At 41.5% G+C, this 24,598-nt stretch overlaps 1 protein-coding gene across 3 annotated transcripts in view; it reads right to left on the bottom strand.

The window, feature by feature from the left end:
- Positions 1-8,390: 8,390 nt before the first annotated feature.
- The window catches only part of Trpc4 (transient receptor potential cation channel, subfamily C, member 4), a 168,827-nt gene continuing 152,619 nt past the window's right edge, over positions 8,391-24,598 (bottom strand). Inside the window, exons 8-12 of one of the 3 annotated variants that reach the window (XM_087635812.1) lie at positions 23,683-23,877; positions 11,357-11,398; positions 11,160-11,249; positions 9,290-9,428; positions 8,391-9,034 (exon numbers count right to left, since the gene is read on the bottom strand). In XM_087635812.1, coding sequence (XP_087491938.1) covers positions 8,706-9,034; positions 9,290-9,428; positions 11,160-11,249; positions 11,357-11,398; positions 23,683-23,877 — 795 coding nt within the window. In that variant the 3' untranslated portion in view covers positions 8,391-8,705. 3 annotated transcript variants of the gene reach the window in all.

Genomic DNA, 24,598 nt, shown 5'->3' with positions numbered 1-24,598 from the left:
AAAACTGCAAAGCTTCTGTAAGGCAAAGGACACTGTGGTTAGGACAAAACGGCAACCAACAGATTGGGAAAAGATCTTTACCAATCCTACAACAGATAGAGGCCTTATTTCCAAAATATACAAAGAACTCAAGAAGTTAGACCACAGGGAAACAAATAACCCTATTAAAAAATGGGGTTCAGAGCTAAACAAAGAATTCACAGCTGAGGAATGCTGAATGGATGAGAAACACCTAAAGAAATGTTCAACATCTTTAGTCATAAGGGAAATGCAAATCAAAACAACCCTGAGATTTCACCTCACACCAGTGAGAATGGCTAAGATCAAAAACTCAGGTGACAGCAGATGCTGGCGAGGATGTGGAGAAAGAGGAACAGTCCTCCATTGTTGGTGGGATTGCAGACTGGTAAAACCATTCTGGAAATCAGTCTGGAGGTTCCTCAGAAAATTGGACATTGAACTGCCTGAGGATCCAGCTATACCTCTCTTGGGCATATACCCAAAAGATGCCTCAACATATAAAAGAGACACGTGCTCCACTATGTTCATCGCAGCCTTATTTATAATAGCCAGAAAATGGAAAGAACCCAGATGCCCTTCAACAGAGGAATGGATACAGAAAATGTGGTACATCTACACAATGGAATATTACTCAGCTATCAAAAACAACGAGTTTATGAAATTCGTAGGCAAATGGTTGGAACTGGAAAATATCATCCTGAGTGAGCTAATCCAATCACAGAAAAACACACATGGTATGCACTCATTGATAAGTGGCTATTAGCCCAAATGCTTGAATTACCCTAGATCCCTAGAACAAACGAAACTCAAGACGGATGATCAAAATGTGAATGCTTCACTCCTTCTTTAAATGAGGAAAAAGAATATCCTTGGCAGGGAAGGGAGAGGCAAAGATTAAAACAGAGACTGAAGGAACACCCATTCAGAGCCTGCCCCACATGTGGCCCATACATATACAGCCACCCAATTAGACAAGATGGATGAAGCAAAGAAGTGCAGACCGACAGGAGCCGGATGAGATCGCTCCTGAGAGACACAGCCAGAATACAGCAAATACAGAGGCGAATGCCAGCAGCAAACCACTGAACTGAGAATAGGTCCCCTGTTGAAGGAATCAGAGAAAGAACTGGAAGAGCTTGAAGGGGCTCGAGACCCCAAAAGTACAACAATGCCAAGCAACCAGAGCTTCCAGGGACTAAGCCACTACCTAAAGACTATACATGGACTGACCCTGGACTCTGACCCCATAGGTAGCAATGAATATCCTAGTAAGAGCACCAGTGGAAGGGGAAGCCCTGGGTCCTGCTAAGACTGAACCCCCAGTGAACTAGACTGGTGGGGGGAGGGCGGCAATGGGGGGAGGGTTGGGAGGGGAACACCCATAAGGAAGGGGAGGGGGGAGGGGGATGTTTGCCCGGAAACTGGGAAAGGGAATAACACTCGAAATGTATATAAGAAATACTCAAGTTAATAAAAAAAAAAAAAGGAAAAAAAAAATAAAGGAAATGCACAAGAAGCCTAAGGAAAATAACAGAAATACATTTCCTAGCACATAGATCACAGGCAACCTCAGTACTGGTGTTTAAGTCATTATCCACCAGAAACACACAAATTAGACCCACAGTAGGGTGTCATTGTGTAACTGTCATAGTGGCTAAAATAACACCACAGATGGACAAACGGCGGGGAAACTGAGTCACTCATGTGTCCTGTGTAAAGTGGTAGAGCAAACCAGGATACGTATTTTCCCATCCCCCACAAAATTAAAAACATGTGGGTGTTCAACTAACATGCTAGCTGTTCTAGTTCTTGGCGTTTACCTCAGAAAAACGAATTGGACACTCACAGAGGAATCTGCTCAGTGTGGCTCTGTTAGCCATTGGTGTAGCCTGAGAAAGAAACAGTCGTTGATTGAGCTGGGCGTGCGATGACTTGGCTGATTCTCCAGAGAGTTTCCTGAAGTGAAAAACACTTATCTATAAAGGCTGTACATCAGAATTCCACTGACTCAATGTTGTGAATTATTTTGTTTCAAAATGACCAAATTATACAAACATAGAACAGGTTAGTGGTTAAGTGGGGGAGGGTTTGGGGATTAATTTTTTTTAAAAGATGTGACTATTACCAGGAAATCTTTTTTTTAAAGATTTATTTATTTATTTTACGAATATGAGTACCCTGTAGCTGTCCTCAGACACACCAGAAGAGGGCATCAGATCCCATTTCTGATGGTTATGAGCCACCATGTAGTTGCCGGGAATTGAACTCAGGACCTCTAGAAGAGCAGCCAGTGCTCTTAACTGCTGAGTCATCCCTCCAGCCCAAAATGTGTAGCCCACGCTGGCTTCGAACTCATGATCCTCCTGCCTCTGCCTCCTTCAGCAAATCCTACTGACGTGCGCCACCACAACCAGCAGGAAATCTTGATGAGAGAAATTTTCTGCCGCTCGCCTGTAGTTCTGGATTCACATGCATACATTTTTACCTGATGTGCGGAACCAAGTACCTTCCACTCTACACCCCAGCCTGAACAAAGATGTGGGAACCAAATAAGGCAGGGTCACTGCGAGCCTCTATTAACAAGCTATATCCATAAGGAGAAGTCGGAAAGTGCTACATAAACACTTCCCATTTCTTTTTGTTGCACGCATAGTGACGTCAAGGTTTAAAATGTTTAATTAAAGGAGGAAACAGCAGAAATCCCTTATGTTGTTTTTACCTCACTTACCTAGCCAGCGGGTCTGCCAACTTCAGGCTGTGGATTTGCTCTGGCTCCATGTTGAGGAGGTGGGTGGGACAGTTTCAGCCAGAAAAGGTAAATATCAGCAATTTAGGTCTAAAGACTCCTAGGGCCACACTCGCAGCTGTGCAGAGCTTCCCAGCTCCCCTAGGTCCTTAGGGCAGACTCGGGCAGAGTGCATTCCCAATGCTAAGTCAGCCCAGCACGTTACTTCCTGGGAGGAAATGAAATCTCCCAGAGTATACTGGTGCCCTCGAAGCACCTCCGTGTAGCATGACCCTGATTCCCAGGAAGTAGAGGAACTTTCATTATTGACGGGGAAAAAAAAGAATGTTCAAAACAATTGGGCCTAAAGGAGAATAAGGTAAGTCCATTGCTTAAATTACTACATTAAAGAAAATTTAAGCGTAACATTGGGAAAGTGCTTTTACTCAAGACTAGAGGAGCAGTTTGAAGAAGATGGGGGAGGGAGCAATATACAACTTAAAATAGCAAAAAAGAACTTGAGAATTGCCAGAGCGAGAGTGTGGGAGAAGGATGTCCCTACCATAATCAGGCCATGGGGACCCCAGGCTAGAGACTGAATCACCAACCAAACACCTAGGCTTCCCTGCACACCTGTAGCAGATGTGCAGCTTGGTCTTCATGTGGGTCCTGAACAACTCAAGTAAAGGCTGTCCCAAAAACTGTTGTCTGTGTGTGGGATATGTTCTTCTAGCTGGGCTGCCTTGTCTGGCCTCAGTGGGAGAGGGTGAGCCTCGCCTCCCAGAGTGCCAGGGTCCGGGGATTCCTAGGGGAGCCTACCCACTGAGAGGTGAAGGAGAGGGGTGGGGGAAGAATTGTGGGAGGCGGTGACGTCTCCAGGTCTTCACAATGGGTACATCTCATTGACACCAGAGTACATATAGGTGTATTATGGAAATCTACATCAGAAGTGAAACAAACTAGGGGGCAATGTGTGGGATAAAGTGAATAAGTTAAAAAAAAGTCACTGAGAAGGTGGTGGCCCCAGTGGGCTGGAAACAGGTCAGAAATGAATACATTTGACTTTCAGAAGTGTCTGGCATCTGTCCTCTCCTCACCATGAGAAGCTCCCCCATGGTGGTGTTAAAAACTGCATGGGGATTATGTTGCAGAAGGAAAACAATGAAGAAATGTGTGTGGATTGCATTCAATTCTCTGCAGGGGCAGAGCACTACAGAAGGCGGCTCTGGCGATACTGTGAGATGAAGGAAAGCGACAGGGTTGTGAGCGTAGACGAAACCCATTCTTAAAGCAACAGACACCCCAGCTTACGTGCAACACTAGAGACGTGTGTGTACGTCCCTGTACTCCTGAAAGCCAGAACGGAGACTTGGGAAACTAGGAAAATCTCTAATCGGTCTTCCCATGAGATTAGAAGTGTATGAGATGCCACAGATTTCAATTGACCACATTGTGTTTTGTTTTGTCTTATCTCGCTTAGTTGGTTTTTTCTGAGTTGTTCAAATATATAAATTTTACCCATGTAATGCAGATGATGGACCTGAGGTGAGTCCAATAAACAAATACAAGCATGTCAGTACGAATGCTTGCCATATATGTTCTTTCGGCTTTGTAGCAGCCACACTGAAAAGTAAAAATGACATAAAACTTATTAAGCTAATACTACCTTAAGTCACTTCAAGCAAAGTATTTTTTAACACGTCGCCAATGGTAATTTAAATCATTATCTCATTGAGAGTCTCTAACCTGGGCGCGTTTTAACACTTACTGCCTACCTTGATTCACAGCAACTTCAGCTCCTCCTAAGTCCTTGAAGTCCCACGCAGACTGCTTTTTTCAAAAGTGCACCCTGCGAGATTAAAGGTTTGAGCTGGTTCCACTGTGACACCCTCAGTTCCAGTCTAGCAGAGCTGCATGGTTGCATCCTACCCTGGTATCACAGCCTCATTTTGGCTCGGCTTCTCATACCCAGCCTTATCTTTTCCAGCAGAGAGGTCTTCATACTGGGTACAGCTTACTGACACCAAAATGCATATAGATGTATCACAGAGATCTACATTAGAAGTGAAACAAACTAGGTGCTTTTAGACACATTCAGAAAGGGGCATTTGAAACATTTTTGTGCGTAGGTGAACTATAAGCTGATTTAGCTTTGCTTTTGGTTGTAAAAAGCTAGGACACCAGCAGGTGTCTTCCTTCTACTGAAGGAACCATAAAGAAGTAACAGAATTCTACCCGCCAGAGGCACAAAGCATCCCAAGTCTCCATCCAAACATTCGGGAGAGTTGAAGGCTGAGCTGCTGCTTAGATCTTGGTTTAAACTTCAACTCAACTTGGCCACTGAACATCAAGACAAATACAGAGAGGCTCCATAAATCTCACCAGCCTTTTCTTGTTCAGTTGTCTGTGGAAAATGTACCTGAGACCCTTTAAATATTTAAGGGTAGAATTCGAATAAATAGCAGGCGTCAAACTGCCTGAACTAAGTGCAGCACAAGACACCAAGAAAAAAAATTACTAGAATTTGTAGAATTGTAAGGGAAATGTCAGAGAAGTGCATCGCAATCTTAAACTTACTAGTGTCTCTCTACTTAAAACATAAGGAAAGAATAGAAGAAGAACTTATTTTTAGAATGATGACCTATATTCGGTGATGTGATCTTTTGAAATTTGGGCCGCTGTAAATGCATTTATGGAGATTTCTCAAGTGGTTTTTGTCAGGCTGGTTTGGAGGGTAGAGGGCAGCCGTCCACCTCACTGATTACACAAAGCGCGGTGCCTAGGAATGACGTGGATCATGGGAATGGACAGCTACTGACTGGCTGAATTCCATGTCTATCAGGGACGAGTCCATGTAGGAGAATGCATTCCATGCCATCATTGCCAGACTACCTCTACACATGCCAGAGAACCGACTCTGCTTTTTGCTACCCTTGAATTTTCATTTATATATTTTATTACTCCCCTAATATTACTCATAGAATGTGGTGGCTTGCCTTCAAGTACTTGAACACTGAAGTGTGTCAGGTTGCTATTCATGTCTTGGCAAGAAATGACCTTTTTTTTTTGTTTTTTTCGTTTGCACTGTTTTAATCACCAGCCAGTAAATAAAATATAATTTAAGAAAATTTGATATACACATAGGCAGCTCATGAAACATACATTTTTTTTCAGGATGATAAGCACTTTGAAAAATAATTCATCACCTTACAAAAAAAATCCACTACCATTTTTTAAATAGCCAGTTTTCTTATGAAAACTAATACAGGTGTATTTCTACAGAAAATGTCAGGACGTCACTGCTGTCACACAAGGAGGTGACTTTATACCCTTTATACCACGCTTAGTTATAAATGAGATTAGAATAAATAAATGTTATTCAGCCTCAAAACTGTTAATCTTCATTTGGATTTTCCATAAAATTCTTCCCCAAAGTGTATATTGTATATTTTCTTTTAATACCATGAGGGACTAAAACAAAGGAAAGGCTATTACCACAGATGGAAGGCAATTTTAAACTTCTCTTGAGTATCGGGGATTTCTAGGCATAGGAACAAGCATAATAACAAAAAACCCAAGTTGCTCCCTTAAAGTACTTAGGGCAGGTTCCTTTGTCTGAAAACCCCATGTTGTTTCCAGTTTCTCTTTCTGTACTGGCCGTTCCTCCTAGTTAATGCTGCCTTGTAATCAGCGTATAAGATATGTTAAGGAGATTTGACACTAATGATGTTACTCCATTCCTAGTCACAAAGGCACCTATCGGTGGCATCAGAGCCGTGAGGAAATCACTTCCAGAACACTGAGAGCAGGTGCTCTCCAATCCACATAAACGCCTGTCAGTCACCAGCAGTCCAGTAAAATGCCAGCACTCTCCCAGGCCAGAACAACAATGAGAGGAGAAGAAAGGAAAAGGGAAAGGTGTTGGTTTTATTAACTTTGGTGTTGTTTGAAGGGCAGAGAGGATTTGAAATCAATTCTGAAAAGACATGTAGAATGAGGATATAAAGGGTCATTATTAAAAAAAAAAAACCACCTAAGAGGCAGGATCTATTGATTTAAAAAATAACCCCCAACATTAAAAGTAAGCCTGCAGGGTTTCCATTACTGAGTAATTGGAATGTTTTTGGCAGAATTCTGTGTGCTAAGACACTGGAAGTGAAGGTGTACTTGAAGAATTCCCCATGCCCACTAGGCTAGTGTTTCTCTAGACGCCTCCAGCCTGCTCTTAAATTCTCAGATTTAGGGGTAGATGTTCAAAGTCTTGGCTGCTCTAATACTTCAAGTCCATAGCTGAAATCCCACGCTGCATACTGCTTTCTCTGCTAATGCCTGCGATGCGATTGGCTTTAAAGACTTTACTTTTGTGTGTGGTTCTCTCTTTACAAGAATGGGCACGCATTTATGGAACTTTACCTAACTCACTGTCAAAATAAGTAGCACTTTGTTTTTCTGGTGTTTGTTTGGGGAGCGGTGGTGAAGGGAATGGTCTCCAAGGATATGTCAAAGCTCCATCACAAACCTCCAGTTATAGATTGACTCGGTTTCCTCGTCTGTACCTGAGTTGAACTAGCAGCAGCTTTTTAAATCCTTCTATTTGTACTGCACACATAGATGGTCCACACCTTTCCTGCCGCCATCTCTTACTTCTGGTCATATTAGACAGTTCTGATCCATGCTAAATTACCTTGCTTCTGTAGTCCACAGAGACAAAGTCTAAGGGAAAATAGACTCAACAGCCTTCATTGATTTGACGTAATGCCATAGCCCATAGTGAGGAATCTTTCTAGGATGGCTCGAAAGAGTTGCACTTAGTTCATCTGAACTGCAAGAGACCTCCAGCGTCATTTTTAGAACACATGCAAATATTTTCCTTTCAAAAGTCTGGGAAGTGAATGAAATCAAAGGGAAAGTGTCGCTTAGATGACAAAACAAACGGGAATTGAAAACTTTCTCTAAGGAAATATATGCACTGTATCAATATCACTGGTGAAGTTTCTGATGTATCAGTTTTAAGAACTATATTTCCATCATTTAGGGAAGCGGGGGCTCCTTGTTCCTTTGCTAAGCGACAATGAGTGGTCAGAGCATCAGAAAAATCACTTCCTTGTATGTAGATTCTGGGTGTGCATGCTACCTAAGTACTTGGGCAATCGGAACTTGTTATCATTTTATTCCTGAGAGCTTTGCAACAAGACAGATTGCCAGAATGTGGACGAAGGGCCACATTTACCTTGGTAAGTAGTTGAATCTGAGGCTCGCAAAGGGTGTGAATTTGATGACAAAATGCCAACACGAATCATCAGTCATGGAGACAAAACTTTCACTACCGGGAGTATAGCCTAAAAGATCTCCAAACTGTTTCAGACTTTCTCTGTAGTAGAGGGTTGGAACGGAGTCCTATGGGTAGGTGTTTTCTTGCTTTAATAACTGTGTCTGATAGTTATTTACATGTTCAGAAGAAGTAACTTGGTAACAGTTGCTTATTAAATTATTACGTCAAGATGGATGGAAGTCTTCAGTGAGCAGTCAGCTCTAACAATCCCCCCCTGCCCCAAAGTTACGAAAATGTCTAATGTTTATTATTTCAACATACACTGTTTTGCATATAAAAATATCTATTGTAGGAGCCACTTACCACATGAAATCAATTGCATTGGTTTTAATTGAAAAAGATAGCTAAAAATTTTCTGTGGGTTATTGTAACAGTACAAGGGTAGAAGGTGCGTTTATTCAACAGAAACACTTGTAAAATAAACCATGATAGCAAAAGCAGGCTACAAAAGAGGAGGGTTCACGTTGCCTCTGCTTTGTTCAAACATAAATACAGGCTAATACGCCACGACAGATAAACGTTAGAAAGTGTAAATTAGCATTTGATAATGTAATTTCATACATTTTGCCTGCCCAGAGCACTATGGAAAATATGTATAGGTATGGTAAACACTCCTTCTCCAAGTTGTCACAATCTCGTGGTCACATAATCTTCATGGGCAACTGTGTCCGTGGGGCTTAAATCATAATCTATGCTTGAGTCCTCCTCCTGGGCGTGTTTCTCCTTTGGTATAATAGGGACGGTGTCTTCCACCACCACCTTCTCCGACTTGAAGGAGGAGCACACTCTCTTGCCTACCTGTAAACCCAAAGTGTCCGTATTCCTTTCTCTATGGTCTACTAGCACACACTGTTCATTGAGACCAGGAATGCTGCGGTCACCCCGTGAAGCTAATCCTTGGGATTCCAGTTGGATATTTCTCTCAAGTGCTCCTGCCGCCTGTTGACGAGTAATTTCTTCTGAAACAGAGAAGATTTGGTTTGCGTTTTGCTCAGCAGCATTTTGCTTTGACCGTCTATGAAATAACCCGAAGTTTTTGATATCAGCCACAAAATTCACTTTCCTCTGCTTCTCCCTGGGCGGCTCCTGCACCACCAGGGCAGAACCATTGCTTAGGTTATGTCTCTCGGAGGCAATGACTGCCGACCGCGGGTGGATCAGAGTGGTTAAATCAAAGAGGCTGAGATTCTTTCTCTTGTCCTTGCCATTACCTTCGCTGTGGCTCTTCTCATCGGAGTCCGCGGAGCTGGCTGAACTCGCTGCGTTGGCTGACTGTATTGTTGAGAGCTTGCTTCCCCGGAGCAATCCCAGAACTTCGAAGCGGAAGCTAGAAATGTCTTGCTTTAGTTCCTGAATGAAATCCAAATGACATGTTAGGTGCTGACTTACGGAAATGTCATTTTCTAACTTCGCAGATCAGCCTGAAATGGTCCTGCACCCTTTGAAGACCCGGGGCTCTGACTCCTGGGATTCTCCTTAGAATTTCAGGCTCTTTCTCTGATACCCGGTGTCACTCATTTCCCCATGGCATTTTATATCCTAGAATGATGGTTATTCCTCACAGCTAGCATGATGGAGCCGAGAGATCCCTAAAATATGCTTCTGGGTGCATCCATGATGCTAGATAAAGACCCAAGGCCCACTCAATGGGCTAATTTTATTATAGATTCATAATATCATGGCATTCACAGGAAGGTAGGATCTACGGGAGAATGGAAACAATAGTGAACCTGTCCATGGGCCCTTTCTATTCCTGGCAGCCATGACAGGAACTGTTCTACCTTGCACTCTCTGACATGATGGACAAATGCTTCTCAAACCGTGAGGCAAAAGAAATAGTCTCTCTTTTGAGTTGCTTCTCTTTAGTGTTTCGTGACAATGATGAGAAAAGCAGCTGGGACACATAAGGAAATCCTCTAAGGGTGACATAGAAACAAAAGGGACTGTACTTTCTGTCACTGTTCAGTGGGCTATCTACTTTCTTGGAGACAGTGGATTCAAATATTTCCTCTCTGGAGTCTACTTCTAACTGTCAAGCCTCTTCGTGGTCCTGGGGTCACACATTTTAATGCAGTAATGTTTTCTATGAAAGGGCATGTGCAAAGTAAAATAACACAAAACTTAGCCTTCTGAGAAACTCCCTCTGTTCTCAGTACCTTCGGGCTTGGACCAACCATTGGGTCCCAAAGTTCTGATTCTGATTCAGTGAGGCTCCTAGATCCACCCATCCTTCCTTCCTTCCTTCCTTCCTTCCTTCCTTCCTTCCTTTATTTATCTTGTTGGGAAACCTCTTTCTCAGCCTTCCTCCTACCCCTAACCAAACTGTCTTCCAGGAAAAAGGAAGCATTTAGTTTCATAATTGAGATTTATAGTTGCAGAAAAGTACTTTGGAGTTTATTTAACTGACAATCTGTGCTGTTTGTTTGGCAGTTACTCTCCTTGCTTACCTCACTGACTGTTTAGCTGTTGTTTCTATAAAGATCTTTTGCGCTTTTATTGTTTTGAGTTTATCTATAAATATCACATTAACCTTAAAGCATTCCTCCAAAATTTATAAACAGTCATGTAAAATAAAAGAATTGATTTACATTTAATTTAAAACATACCATTTCTTCTCACAAAACTTTAAAAATAGGAAATCAAGTTCAAAGACTAAACATATAAGTTGCAATTGATGAAAACCTTACATCCCTGCCCCCAGGAGCTACAGAGACCCAGGAAGCTTGTGCCATTGGTAGCAGGTTGGTCGGTAAATGCTTCAGAAATCAGGCTGACATACAAATGAGACTTCACTTGGCACAGCAGGGATTTTGGGCAGGGATCAGAATGCTACCATGAGATCTTCCTTGCCACTAAGTTAAGCCCTCATGACAGTGTGGGTTAAGTATGTTTCAAAGCAACTTGGGAAATTTCTCTACTTTGCTGTTGTTTTTCTGTTTGTCCGTCTGCCCTCTCACTTACTTCCATGGAAGTTTAATTTAAAACACAGGCGGCATGGCATGGATGTGTGCTAGAACACATAAGGCCAGGTTTGTAAATCTGGCCTTAAAGGCTGCCTCGGTGATGAAGGTGAAGCATTACCTTAACATTCTCCTCTGTCAAGCCTTCTTCAGTTTTTGCCTCTCTGATCATGGCTGCCACGTACCGCTTCACCAGATTCCTCATCACCTCCTGAAGGACAGGATTGACATTCAGTGCATGGGTTCAGTTTCTGTCCCGAGTCAGATCTGCATTTTGTTTGAACAGTCATTTCAGGAACAAACACAAGCACTACTTACTTGGTATTGGTGATGCCTTCTCAAGTTATCAGCAGCACGCCGCTGAAAGGGAAAGGACATTCCTGCGTGGTTACATAGATACATTATGATCCTCAAAGTCACTGCTTTTGCAGAGAAAGCTGCTCTTGTCTTCTATCACCAAAGTGGGGGCAATGAGCCATAGTCACAGAGAGGCTTCCCACACATCCAAAGAATCAATAGATAAAATGTAAAAGCACAGGGCTATAACATATGGGACTCTCAAAGCAGAGTAAATTAACCATGCTCGAGGCGGGGATCTGAGATAGGCTGCAGGGCTGTGGGAGAATGGGCTAATCATAACTTGATACACATCTGGCATCCCTGGAAATACTGCAAGGCAGAGACAGGAAATAACTGGGGAAGGGAATAGCAAGTGGAATTAATGTCTTCTCATGAATATCAACGCAGAAAAATATAGAAATCAGTCATCATAAGTAACAATGCATAATCTGATATCTTGGAGGAGAGGAACTTGCAACAGGTACAATGATATAGCCACTGAAGGGGCTTTCTTTTTTAGAGAAGATTTAATAAAATCAGTGAATAAAGAGCTAATCAGCTACAATACTAGCTAAACTAATTGTTTTTAAGTTAGCGAATGTGACTTTCAGCTACCTTTCACCTTGTGGTTCGAAGATGGAACCCAGAGAAGCCAGGGTGTAACTGAGTCTTCACATTGATTCCACCCACCAAGCTCCCCACCGTATTACTTCCTGGAAGAGACTGAGACATTTCAGGAGCAAAGGCGGGTCTGCACACTATATCAGCTTTTTACAACAGAATGGAGAGAAGATGGTTGATGGCAGAAAAAGTCCATTAAGAATTGAGTTAAAACAACAGATGAGATTAAATTTTTATATTTTCGCCTTTCACGAGAAGTTTAAAAGCATTAGTAAGAACCTGTCTATGTGACCCCCACATAATGCATTTTAATAAGCAGCAGCATCTATTCTTAAGAAAGAACACTCAAAGAAGTCAATCTAAGCAAAAACATTTCTGTAATAAAGGAATTAATTTGGTATATTTTGAGAAGCAAAGGGAAGAATAGTTCTTGGTTTCTAATAAGGCTTTTGATCTTGTTACCTAGTAAATATTTAACCATAGGATGATAAAATAGAATTTTAGAAAGAGCAGTGCATGAATATAAAATGATATTTTGAAAATATATTTTAAAAGTCAAAATTCTATTCTATTGGACCTAAGCAGTGTCTGTGTATCAAGACAAGAGGTGCTTTACAAAGAAAGGAAGGTGGAGCTTTGATTCCTGAAGCCACTAATTACCAAAAACAGCGTTCACTACATGAGAACTGAATTCTCTCTATGATTAAGGCATTTGCCAAAAAAAAAAAACAAAACAAAAAAACAAAAACAGGAAATTAGACTATCTTGAAGAGTGGAGCATGGGTGTTTTATGGTCAGGCCACCAGATGGGGGTAGTGTCTGCCTCCTCATGAAATAAAACCCAAGATAAACTCCAAGAACAAAAGCATTTCCAGGAAAAAACAGTGGCCTTATCAGATCCTGTGGTGGCATTGCTTAAAATAAAAAGAAGTACTAAATGAATTGTATGTATGTATGTATGTATGTATGTATGTATGTATGTATGCATGCATGTATCTTTAACACTCACTCAATATCAACAAATGACTTCCAAGATACTTTAAGTATACAGACCCTTAACTTAACATAGAACCAATTCAGTTGGTCCACCTTTCCTGGCTTTAGGATCTTCTTAAATTCAGAAAGATAATGTCAGAAGAAGTCTGAGGTCATGGCTGAGCTTTATTGAGCATTAAACTAAGATTAGGGTTGATGGACTCACAGCTATGAATGATGAACAAGGATATCATGGTGCATTTAAACATTAAAATGGGCACAGGTTTTTTCAAGTTCTAGAACCTTCCTTAACACCCATAGTCAACATTTTTTTAATTCAAATATGAAAGAGAATAAACAGCATGGTTTAAAGTAACCCATAATATATTTGGCTTGGGGAAAAAATTAACAAATATAAAAAACTTGTCAGAGAAAAGGCATAGGAAATGCTTACTTAGCTAACTGGGGGGTTACATTCCTCGGGTTAGGTTTAAGGCTTACTGAAGGCAGTTCACTTTGTGTCAACTGATTATGTTCTCCATCTCTTTGGTAATTACATAATACCTTTTAGTCTTGGGATGTTATATCAGCTGTTCAATGTTAATATCCCTGCTAGAAATGAGATAACCACTTCCCTATAAGAAGGGATGAATCTGGACCAACTTGCCTAGTGATAGGCATGAAGGCTGCACTACTCATCCCATCTATGCCCTTCCCTAGTGACTCGGCATAGATCCCTGTTTTAGTGTCTGCTTTTGCCAACCTGTCCCTATTGTCTGCATTTGAAGTGTGCAGTGCCGATGCAATAGTAAGAACAAGGAGATAAGGTTAAATGTGGATAAAGCTGATTATATCCCAGAGGGACATTAAAGTTGTGCAGTGAAAATAAACTCATTGGGTAGTTTGGGATATTAAGATATGATTCATAGCATCTGTCACTGGCATTAGCTTTCTTTATCTTTCCACTTCTTCACTTATTAATTAGTGATTGACACAAATTAAAAATATTCCTGAATCCTCAAACCTCATCAATTGACCGATCTCTGGATTACTTCCAAGGAAACATAATTTGAGTGCATTTGCCTCTCTTTGTGTGACTTTTATGTGATTCTTTGTGTGTGTGTGTGTGTGTGTGTGTGTGTGTGTGTGTGTGTGTGTACATGTGTGTATGTGCACTGGAGTACTTTGTTAAGCTAGATCATGAGATGCTGATACCCTGGAAGGGGAGAGAGGCTAGAATGGGAAATTGGCATTTAAGTGGTGCAGCTAGGGTCTGGCATCAGGCTGCATAGAGCTTTGCAGCTTCTGGTCATAGCCACAGATCCTTGGTCTGGAAGCTGAATTACTCTGTGTGCAGTTTTACATAGTGTGTCTACACATGGCTGGAATCTTAGAAAGCCCTTATGACCTCAGCCTACATACTATAGTAAGCTGCAGTTTTTTTGTTTCCTTAAAAATTCACGTATGTTATATGAATATGGTTTTTGTTTTAATCCCAGGTATGGAATAAGAGGTGGTTTCACAGCAGGTGATTATGATTTGCATCATGTACTAGGAAGGATGTGATTTTGCTAGCTGCAGATGGTTTAATTCTGAGGTCTCTGAAAAGGGAGAGCCCCTAGAGCCTGGGGGGGGCTGCTGCTCCTCCTGCTGCTCCTGATTGTTGTTGAGGTTTGACAATGCTCTTGAGCAAAACAAGAAGAGGAGGAGGAGGAGGAGGAGGAGGAGGAGGAGGAGGAGGAGGAGGAGGAGGTAGAAGAAGAGGAAGAGGAGGAAGAGGAGGAAGAGGAGGAAGAGGAGGAAGAGGAGGAGGAAGAGGAGGAGGAAGAGGAGGAGGAAGAGGAGGAGGAGGGGGGAGGAGGAAGAGGAGGAGGTAGAAGAAGAGGAAGAGGAGGAAGAGGAGGAAGAGGAGGAAGAGGAGGAAGAGGAGGAGGAAGAGGAGGAAGAGGAGGAGGAAGAGGAGGAGGAAGAGGAGGAGGAAGAGGAGGAGGAAGAGGAGGAGGAGGAGGAGGAGGAGGAGGTAGAAGAAGAGGAAGAGGAGGAAGAGGAGGAAGAGGAGGAAGAGGAGGAAGAGGAGGAAGAGGAGGAAGAGGAGGAGGAAGAGGAGGAGGAAGAGGAGGTAGAGGAGGAGGAAGAGGAGGAGGAGGAAGAGGAGGAGAAGGAGGGGGAGGAGGAGAAAGAGGAGGAAGAAGAGGAGGAGAAGGAGGAGGAGAAAAGGAGGAGGAGGAAGAGGAGGAGAGGGAGGAGGAGGAGGAAGAGGAGGAAGAGGAAGCAGCAGGAGATATTCTTAGAACAAATATTGGTCTGGCCCCAAGAAACACAACATCCTTAATCAGCAGGACGTAGTCCATTTTGTTGCAGAAAGAGGTACACCTCCTTTCCCCCTCTAACCTTCCTCTCGTGTTTAGTGTTGTGGGGTTGGAAGGGCTTTGGGTAGAATAGTTAGAAGGGAAGGAGAGGTATAAGAGCCCAATAAAATAGCTTTAAAAAGTAACACCACCAACAAGCTCACATTTCAAGGTACTAGGGGCTTGGGATTTCTAACTTAACCATTGGAAGTAAGGAGAGGAAGACAGGTAAACTCACGTATATCCTTTACAACACACATAATAAGTTGTTGCCAATTAGTGATATCTTTAAATGTCATCTATCAGACCTACCTCCATGATACTTAGGATATTTGTCACCTTGCTATAGGGTTAAGATCTGCTGACTTTCAGGAGTTTTCTACTATTGTTGGCGTAGAGACTGCATCATTATTGCCACTGGAACAACCCAAAACTTGTACTGACTGAGGTGTGTTTATAAGAATAATGTAATCGGGGTATTAAATTTAAAAGCACTAAGTGAATGGGGATAATCAGATATCTGTGAAGCTTTTGCAGTGTTGAGAGTTGCATTCTGCAGCTTTTATTTTTAATTAGATTGGTCATCAACTCTGCCTGACATTAAAATGGACTTAGATCAAAGACTTAATTTAGTGTGAGTCTAGGGAGAGTATTTGGTTAGTCTAGGGAGAGAACATGGTGGCATTGTTCTCTTTGTTATACACATGTCAACCATTCACATGCAGCTGGACTGCATATGGAATGTTCCCTGGTAGGATGGTGTTGGAGAAGGGGAGTAGGGAGGATTTCAAGGTATAGTCATATGTCACATAATCATAAGCAGGTTCCACCTGATGTATTAGGCTTAACCATGGCATTTGAATTGTAGAACTAATGGGAAGAAAATGAAGTAGTGAGAAGGCTCAACTTTGCAAGGGAAGCTGAGGTTTGACCAGCTGCACCAGCTCTCTCAAGCAGAGAGCCAGGTCTGCAACAGGACAGGGGCTCCAGGGAAGGCACTGTGACATTTTCTGGCTTTGTAGCTTCTATTCTTTCCATATCTACCATGTGGAATGTCAGGCTTTCTGCAAAAGCAGATTCCCTGCAGTCAATGTTCAGGGTCATTTTCTTTCATTTCCACTCTGGTTTCTGTCTGTCACTAAGTTCCTGGCCCATGAATTATGCCTTTTAGTCTTTCCTCTGCTCAGTGAATCCTATTAAGGATACAACCTGCTGTGTTCTCCTTCAGAGCTGTAAAAAACCGGCAAGGGGCCAATGCTGGATGGAATCTTTACTCCAGAAATTGCAGTTTGACTCTGTTTGAGATGAATTTACTTAGTGTCCTTTAGAAGACACTTTCCCATCACTGCAGCACGCAGTTGTAAATTCCTCTTCACAAGCCCATGTTCTAAATGTATAAAATAAAGGTGTGGAACTCCCAGTACCATCTCGTCAGACCAAGAGTGGTCAGGGCCTCATTCCTGAAGTTCCAAGAGTACCAAGCACACCCTATGCTACCTCCCATTTGAGCAAGCAAATTGAAATGTATAAAAATAAAATCTGTCAAAAATGATAACCAACTGCACTCTTTTACAGAGTCCTCTTGGTTAGAAGAAGGAAAGAAGGGATGTTTCAGTTTCCAAGCTGCCTCTAGAAAGTCACAATACTTCAAGGAAGCCATAGAATCTCTATCACAAGTGCTAAAATACAGAGGATGAATTCAGATTACTCAAAACTCCCACACTTCCTTACAGAAATTCCCACCACTACGTGTCATAATTTTAGACTCCTTTTGCAATATAAGTATATTCAGCTGACATATACATATACACATCTATATCACACTCATATTAATATATGTATATATTAAGTTGTATATATATATTCATAAACTACCCTCTTCTAAACATCAGAGTCAATGTTTTTATAGCATGTGCCCTTGATAGTGTATGACAAGAATGACATGTGCCATGTATTTCTATGATGGTCTTACCTTGATTCTGTCAGATAAAAAAAATATTCTTAGTGTGAGGTCTCAACTCACTACATGTACATAGCCATTTAAAAAAAGAAGCAAGTTGAATAAAACTGTTTCCAGAAAATCTTACAGCAGGAACTCAGGGGAAGCAGGGTTTTCATGGACGGCTGCTGTCCTTTCTGGAAGATCATAGTCAAGCCCACTGAGAGTGGTGAAGCTTGAGTTGTACATTTTTGACAAATTACCACTAAGGATGAAGAGCAGGCGGGGACTGCATCTTCTTTTACAACTGCTGGGGAGTTGAGGGGCAGCGAATTCACAGGTTCTAATTCTCTTGTCACTGACTTAATTAATTGTATTTCTGCGGCAACTGCTAAGCCTTTAATTGCTCGTCTGCATCCGGAGGCTGGCTGACACTGAACGACCCTGAGACCATGCTTCATGTTCTACTATGCACAAAAGAGAAGATCACACAGTGGTAAATATAAAACTCAAGAAATGCTATGGTTTTATCAAAGATCTGGTAGTTTGGGGAGTTAGTATGTTGCCCTATTAACTTAAGCATCCCAGTTACAAACCCACCGTGTCTGCAACATGAAGAATCTTTCACTTTAATGACATGCTTTGGGAGAGGCATGACCTCGGCATTCTCGGACTCTAATTGAATGTATTCCAACAATAAGCACAGAGGATGAGGTTTAGCTTGTAAAGCTGAGATAGATCATTATGCGTTCTTTGGATAGGGATTTCTCATTAAGCTTTCAATCTGAAAAAGAATTCTAGATGATTCTGGTATAAACTGGAGCCTCGGGACTCAAGCTTCAGTACCATGGAAAGCATTGACAAACATTTGGTAAGGGACTATAGAGATGGCTCAGTGGTTAAGGGCACTGGCTGCTCTCTCAGAGGACCCAGGTTTGGTTCCTAGCACTCACATGGTAACTCAAAACCATCTGCACCTCTATTTCAGGCAATTCAACACATTCTTCTGAACTCTGAAAGGTCATAGACATACAATAAAAATAAAAAATTTCTCAGACTTGTGATTTTTGATGCTATTATTTGATTAGTATACTCTCAGTAATTGGCCTTTCAGTGGGATTTTCAAGATTGCCTAGGGAAAGAACATCTGTCAATAATGGGTGTACTTCCTTCATAAATGTTTTCCTCAACAATAAAACATATCTTCATCATTTGTTTTCCTGCATAAAGTAATCACGTGAACGGCTGATTTACCTGAAAATATCTATTATCCATCAGAGGAAGTCTGAGGTTAAGACAAACATGAGTTAATGAGTTTCCAGGACTACTGAATGACTGTTGCCAGGAAGCTTGAACAACAAGATGAGAACAGGAATAATGGCTCCTGGAGAGTGACCAGGGCAGTCACCCCCAAGAAGAGCTGTGGTTCTAGGCTCTTTCTGAGAATGTGCATTGAATGACCAGCAATGTGAATTCACACAACTTATGGGTGACAAGACTCTTTAAGTGAACCGCAGCAGGAAGGTTAGAGAAAATGCATCGAAGACCATAATCATCTCTGGCTGAATTTTGAATTCTTAAAAAGCATGGCATAAATTTACACATGTTATGGGTCAAAGCAGAATTCAAATCCGGTCTTTGAGATATATTCTTCCGAGATCTCCAAAGGCCTTGTAGAAAAATCAAAAGCTGAGTGTGAAACACAGAGACCTGCTGTGCACTCCTCAGACTTTTCAAGGAATAAGAGAGGGTGATGGGAAGCCAAGAGCACTGAGAAACAAAAGGATCTATTTATCTCCCACCCCCACCCCCCATTGCTTCTGTCCTCAAGAAGCTTTGTCCCTAAGGGATCATGAGAAACTGGATAAAGTAAAGAAGTTGTTTTCTAAAGAAAATGGTAGAGCTGGCTGATCTCTAAGTTCCCTTTGGGGAATGATAACATATTTTAAGACTTGATTTGATTTTGCAAAGTGCATGTCACTGGTCTTCTGCTAAGGACCCTGACACACTCTCTCTCTCTCTCTCTCTCTCTCTCTCTCTCTCTCTCTCTCTCTCTCTCTCTCTCTGTGTGTGTGTGTGTGTGTGTGTGGGTGTGCATGTGTGTAAACCTTTATCATCAAGTGCCCATGCAGCAAACTGTCACAGAGATTAGCCAAATGTGAGTGATATCACAGCTGAGTGACCTCACAGCAGTAGCAATAACTTTGCACGCTTTTACGTCAATAACTCTTCCACAGTCTCAGAACCATCTTTTTTTTAAAGAATGAAACTACATACATTTATTTTGTGTGTGTGGATGTATATATGTGTGTGGACACACATGCCATAGCATGTGTACAGAGGTCAGATGCTAACTTTGAGGAGTTGGTCCCTCCTTCTACCATGAGAGTGCAGCTCTTCAGGCTTATCAGAGAGTCCCTTCAGTTCATGTTCTTTTTGTTTTGTAGATAAAAGCAAACTATACAAATAATATCACACACACACACACACACACACACACACAGAGAGAGAGAGAGAGAGAGAGAGAGAGAGAGAGAGAGAGAGAGAGGGAGAGAGAGAGAGAGAGACTCATACCATAACTAAGAGTTCACAAGCCAAACTATTACATCTTTAGAGTAGAAAAAGACCAAATTCTGAGTTTGGTTGGGGCAAAGCTTACCCAAGACCCTTAAGGGGAGAAAGAGTTGTTTGATGCTGCAAAGAAGGTGGGGGAGACAGGCATGACTCAGACTATTTGGTTTGACATAAATTCTCAAATCACTAAAGCATGTACAATAAATGGTTAGAAAAATGTATATTGCCAAGGAAAAATGAATAGTTTGTGGTCAATTAGCTTAAATTAGCCTGCTGTGCATCAGATTAGAGCCAACGATGTAATTTAAAAATAGAGACTCAGAAGGATTTTGTGTGTTTTGAGAACAGTAATCTATAGTCAAGAAAACTCTAGAACTCACATCTTTTAGATCTCATTCTGAAAAATGGGAATTGTTCCTTTAATAGAAAACTGAATGTCATCTATGGTCATGCATCTGTGACCATGCACCCTGAAAGAACAAAACATTTCTGACTTCAGAAGCAAATCAGGGTCTGTGCTCCTTGGTGCTTAGAAGGGAAGAAGTCCAAATGAATTTTAAGACCTTCCTTACATCTAAGAACAGGAGATTACATAGACTAAAGACTGACCACAAGGGACTTTGGAGACAGTTGAGAGGCAGTTATGAGAGTAGTTCTTCAGCCTTTGAGTGGGCAGAACAGGAGGATGTTGTATTAAGAGGAGAGTGTAGTAAATTGAAATAAGTTTCATGTGTTCATTAAAACCACAGGTTCTCCATGATTTGCCTAAAATTGAAATGTGAAAGACTCATTTCCATCAGTTGGCTTTCCTCTTTCAAAATCAAAAACTTGTATGTCAGGTAATGTATTGACTAAAGTGACATAATCATTGCTGTCTTTTTCCATTGAAGATCCATTTATAACAAGAAATGTAGTTAGGTGTGGTAGTACAACCTTTTAATCCCAGCACTGGGAATGCAAACTCAGGTGTATCTCTGAGAGTTCCAGGCTAACCTGGGCTACATAATTTGACCCTGCCTCAGAAAAAATTCTTACATTGAAATACAGTAAATAAAGTTTAATTCAGAAAGGAGTAAGTTGAATGTCCACACCCCAGAAACCATTTTGCCCATGTTTGATATACAATGCCAGTTAGTGCATGCATTTTGTATAGCATTTTGTATATTACCACATTAACACATTGATTAGTTTGTTAGCAACTATTGGTATAATGACTTGACTGCTGTGCTTTCCCCACAGATGCCTTCAGGAATGGGGTCCCACTTTTATACCTCATCTACTAGCTGAGTTACTGACCTGTGGAACACATGCTTTTTTTGCTTACTGATTCCTGAAAGACTTTTTATGTTCAATTCATTATTCTATAACATTTTAAAAATTACTTGAATTTGACACGGCTTAGTGGACAAATCAAACATTTAGAGTAAAAGAATTATATTCTTTCTTAAAATCACTGATAAAGACAGCAAATTAGAAACTAAGAGGTTTTCTCTGTTATTTTCCTAATCCAGCTGTGATTTGTAAGGCTGCATATATTATCCAGCCGTGATACCTCAAGTTCAGAGGTCATAGTATATAGAAGCAAAACCACCTCTCCTGAGCAGTGACTTTTCCATGTCAGTCAATTTCTCCTTGGTATTAGAACTGATACTGGGGGGCTGGAGAGATGGTTCAGCAGTTAAGAGCACTAACTGCTCTTCCAAAGGTACTGAGTTCAATTCCCACATAGTGGCTCACAACCATCTGTAATGGGATCTGATGCCCTCTTCTGGTGTGTCTGAAGACAGCGACAGTGTTCTCACATACGTAAAATAAATAGTAAAAAAAAAAAAAAAAAAAAAAAAAAAAAAGAACTGATACTGGGTTGAAGGAACAATCCACGGCACTCTTTGTAAAAGAAATCCTGTGAAAGCTAATCACTTGCCACACATGCAGTGTGGGTGGGTTTGTCAAGGACAAGAGGGAAGACCCTTACCTGCCAGTGCTGGTACCACAATCCATTCCCTACATCTAGTTTAACTACTTCTACACACTTTTCCGGGTGAGTTCCCTTTAGATTAATCCTACCCATGCCATCTCCACACTCCCAAGGCCACCTCAAGATAAGCAGTTGCCACACTGGGCCAACGTGACACAGGCAAGACTCTCAGACTAGCACATGCCTGCTCTCATAGCCAAACAAAAACAATAGGAAAGGTCAAGACATTATGTTCCAGCCACAAACCAAGCTTCTATAGAAATGGTCTCCAATGAGAATTACCTAGATGAACACCAGTACACAGATTTAAAATAGCACTCATAAACTTCAAAGAAATAAAGAAGTTTAAGATGACAAGAAGAAACACTCCAATGAACTTAAAGAGAATAGCAATAAATGCCTAAGTGATGTTCAAGAAAACATAGACTTACAGTTGAATGAAATGACAAAGTCAATTTAGTATTTGAAAACTGAATTCTGTAAATAGACAGAAATAGTAATAAGAACTCAAGCTGAAAGGAAGCTGGGACTGAAAAACCCAGCCCTAAGTCTTTACTAGTACAAGGGGCCAAATAGAAGCCACCAGGACCTATGGTGGTTTAAGTAATAATGGCCCCATACAGTCACATATTTGCATGTGTCGTCTTTAGGTATTAAGACAGAAATTAGTACCAGGAACTGGAGTACTGTTGTCACCATGCTTGCTGTTGGTGAAATGTGAACTTTGGGACTTTAGATTAGGAAAGCAGTTGAATGCTCTAAACAAGATTAATGTGCCATAGTAGTAGAAGCAGGGAAGACATTGGTGCTAAGAGCAGTGTAGACAATGATGGCCCTGTTCATGAGGTTTTTGAGAATATTAATAAATAGCCTAGAGATTGTTCTTGTGATATTTTGACAAAGAATGTAGCTCTATTTTGCCCCGTTTCAAATGTCTGCCTGAGGCTAAATTGAAGAGTTTTGGATTAATGGCCCTGCCAGAGGAAATTTCAAGACAGCCTAGTATGGACTGTGTCCCATGGTTATTAATGGGCAGTCTTATGGAAATCTATAATCTAACACCAGATAAGTAAGGCAGGTAGATAAAGACATAAGAAAGAAAATACAGACCAATGTCCTCAGTGAACACAGATGTAAAACATTTTCAAAAAAAACTTGTATACTAAATTTTGGCATCTATCTAAAAGATCACCCACCATGATAAAGTTGAATTTATCCTGGATAAATAGGGATAGCTGAGCATATGTAAGTCAATTAAAGAAAAAAATCAAGTAAATGTCTTAAAATTTTTCACATGATCATTCTAACAGATGCCAGATTGCCTTTGACAAAAGTCCTGGAGCCATAGGACTGAAGGGAGCAGACCTTTATAAAGACTTAATAAATGCTAGAGCTGATAAACCAACAGTCAACATCATCCTAAATAACAGATTCAGTGATAAGCACTAGGACTTGAAGACATTATAGCCTGTACCTTTCCTCATAGACTCTACAGTTCAGAGGGAGAAAGAGACAGGTGTTAGCTATGCCACAGAAAAATCACTGTTGTAATTGCAGAAAAGCTAGAAATCAGGGTGCAAAGAGAGAGGTTTGTGGCCCCAAGCCTAGGCTAACAGAATGGGGAGGCCTCTCTTTGAAGAGCGTGGATCCCACTGAGATGTGAGTGGTGTCTTTCATTCAGAAAGTGGGCTGGGGAAGAGTCCTAGCTCCTCTGTCAGGGAGTTGAACATGAGCTATGTACAGTTAAACATCACTGGGTAAAATAAATTAGGACAGAAAGTCATAAGATCTGCCTATATTCAGTCAAGAATCAACTCTATGTAAACACATGTTCGACGGTCTGTGTAACACTAATAGAACGTGTCCTTACCCCAATTGTCCCAAAGCTTTCTGGCTTTCTTCTCATCTTTTTCTTACATAAGTGCGTCCATATCCACTTGACCAGGTACCACAGGGACTTGGGGCTTGGGATGACATTGAAAGGTGTAGGCAGGGTACCCCCTTCTTCAAAGTAGCTCATCCAAAGCTTTGTTCGAGCAAATTTCCACTCTATATCTGCGTGGTCCTGAAGGAGAGAAAATGACAATGTCAGACAGACTTCATAATTCACAAGGTAATATAAACCTCACAGACAGAGCCTGAACCCGACACACAGTGGTTCTTGGAACATTAATTAGATGGCTTATAAAATCACTGCTAACACTCAGAGACAATGGTTTACCCAGTAGGGACATAAGTCACTGTCAGTCTATTCAACCTTCTTCAGGGAAACAGAGATCTACAGCTGTGTGTTAAAGAGACTGTGGTGATTAGTTATAACTGGGAGGCATTGCTCCAGTTCTAGCCCTGGAAATTGCTCGGTTCAGTCTCATTAGATACCAGCCAGAGGAGTGGCTTCATGTCTCAGCCCAGGCCTCGTACATGCTTATTCGAATGCCATGTGTGCAGATGCTCTCCGATGAGCATTTGGTGCTTCGGGGAATGTCTTAGCAGATATGTTTCCACATGGGTAACTCTCTCACCTTCTGACTACTGGTGCAAGTTTACAGAGAAATCCCACCCACACACAATGCAGCTTACTGTCTCCACCACAGCACTGAGTCTGGGTGCGATTATCAAGCTAGAGCTATTAATCAGGATATTTGTGTCCCAGGATGGTGGCCAATTATCATCTGCTAGTCCAGCACAATCACAAGACTATGTGCCTTCTACACCATTGCTCAGGTCAAGGTATGCACCCCAGGGAGACCTAGAACAGTGGAGCTGCATTCACAACAGGTTCTACT

Source organism: Rattus norvegicus, chromosome 2 (genome assembly GCF_021556685.1).
Source record: "Rattus norvegicus strain SHRSP/BbbUtx chromosome 2, alternate assembly SHRSP_T2T, whole genome shotgun sequence".
Classification (NCBI taxonomy): domain Eukaryota; kingdom Metazoa; phylum Chordata; class Mammalia; order Rodentia; family Muridae; genus Rattus; species Rattus norvegicus.
This window is presented reverse-complemented; position numbering and strand designations above follow the sequence as displayed.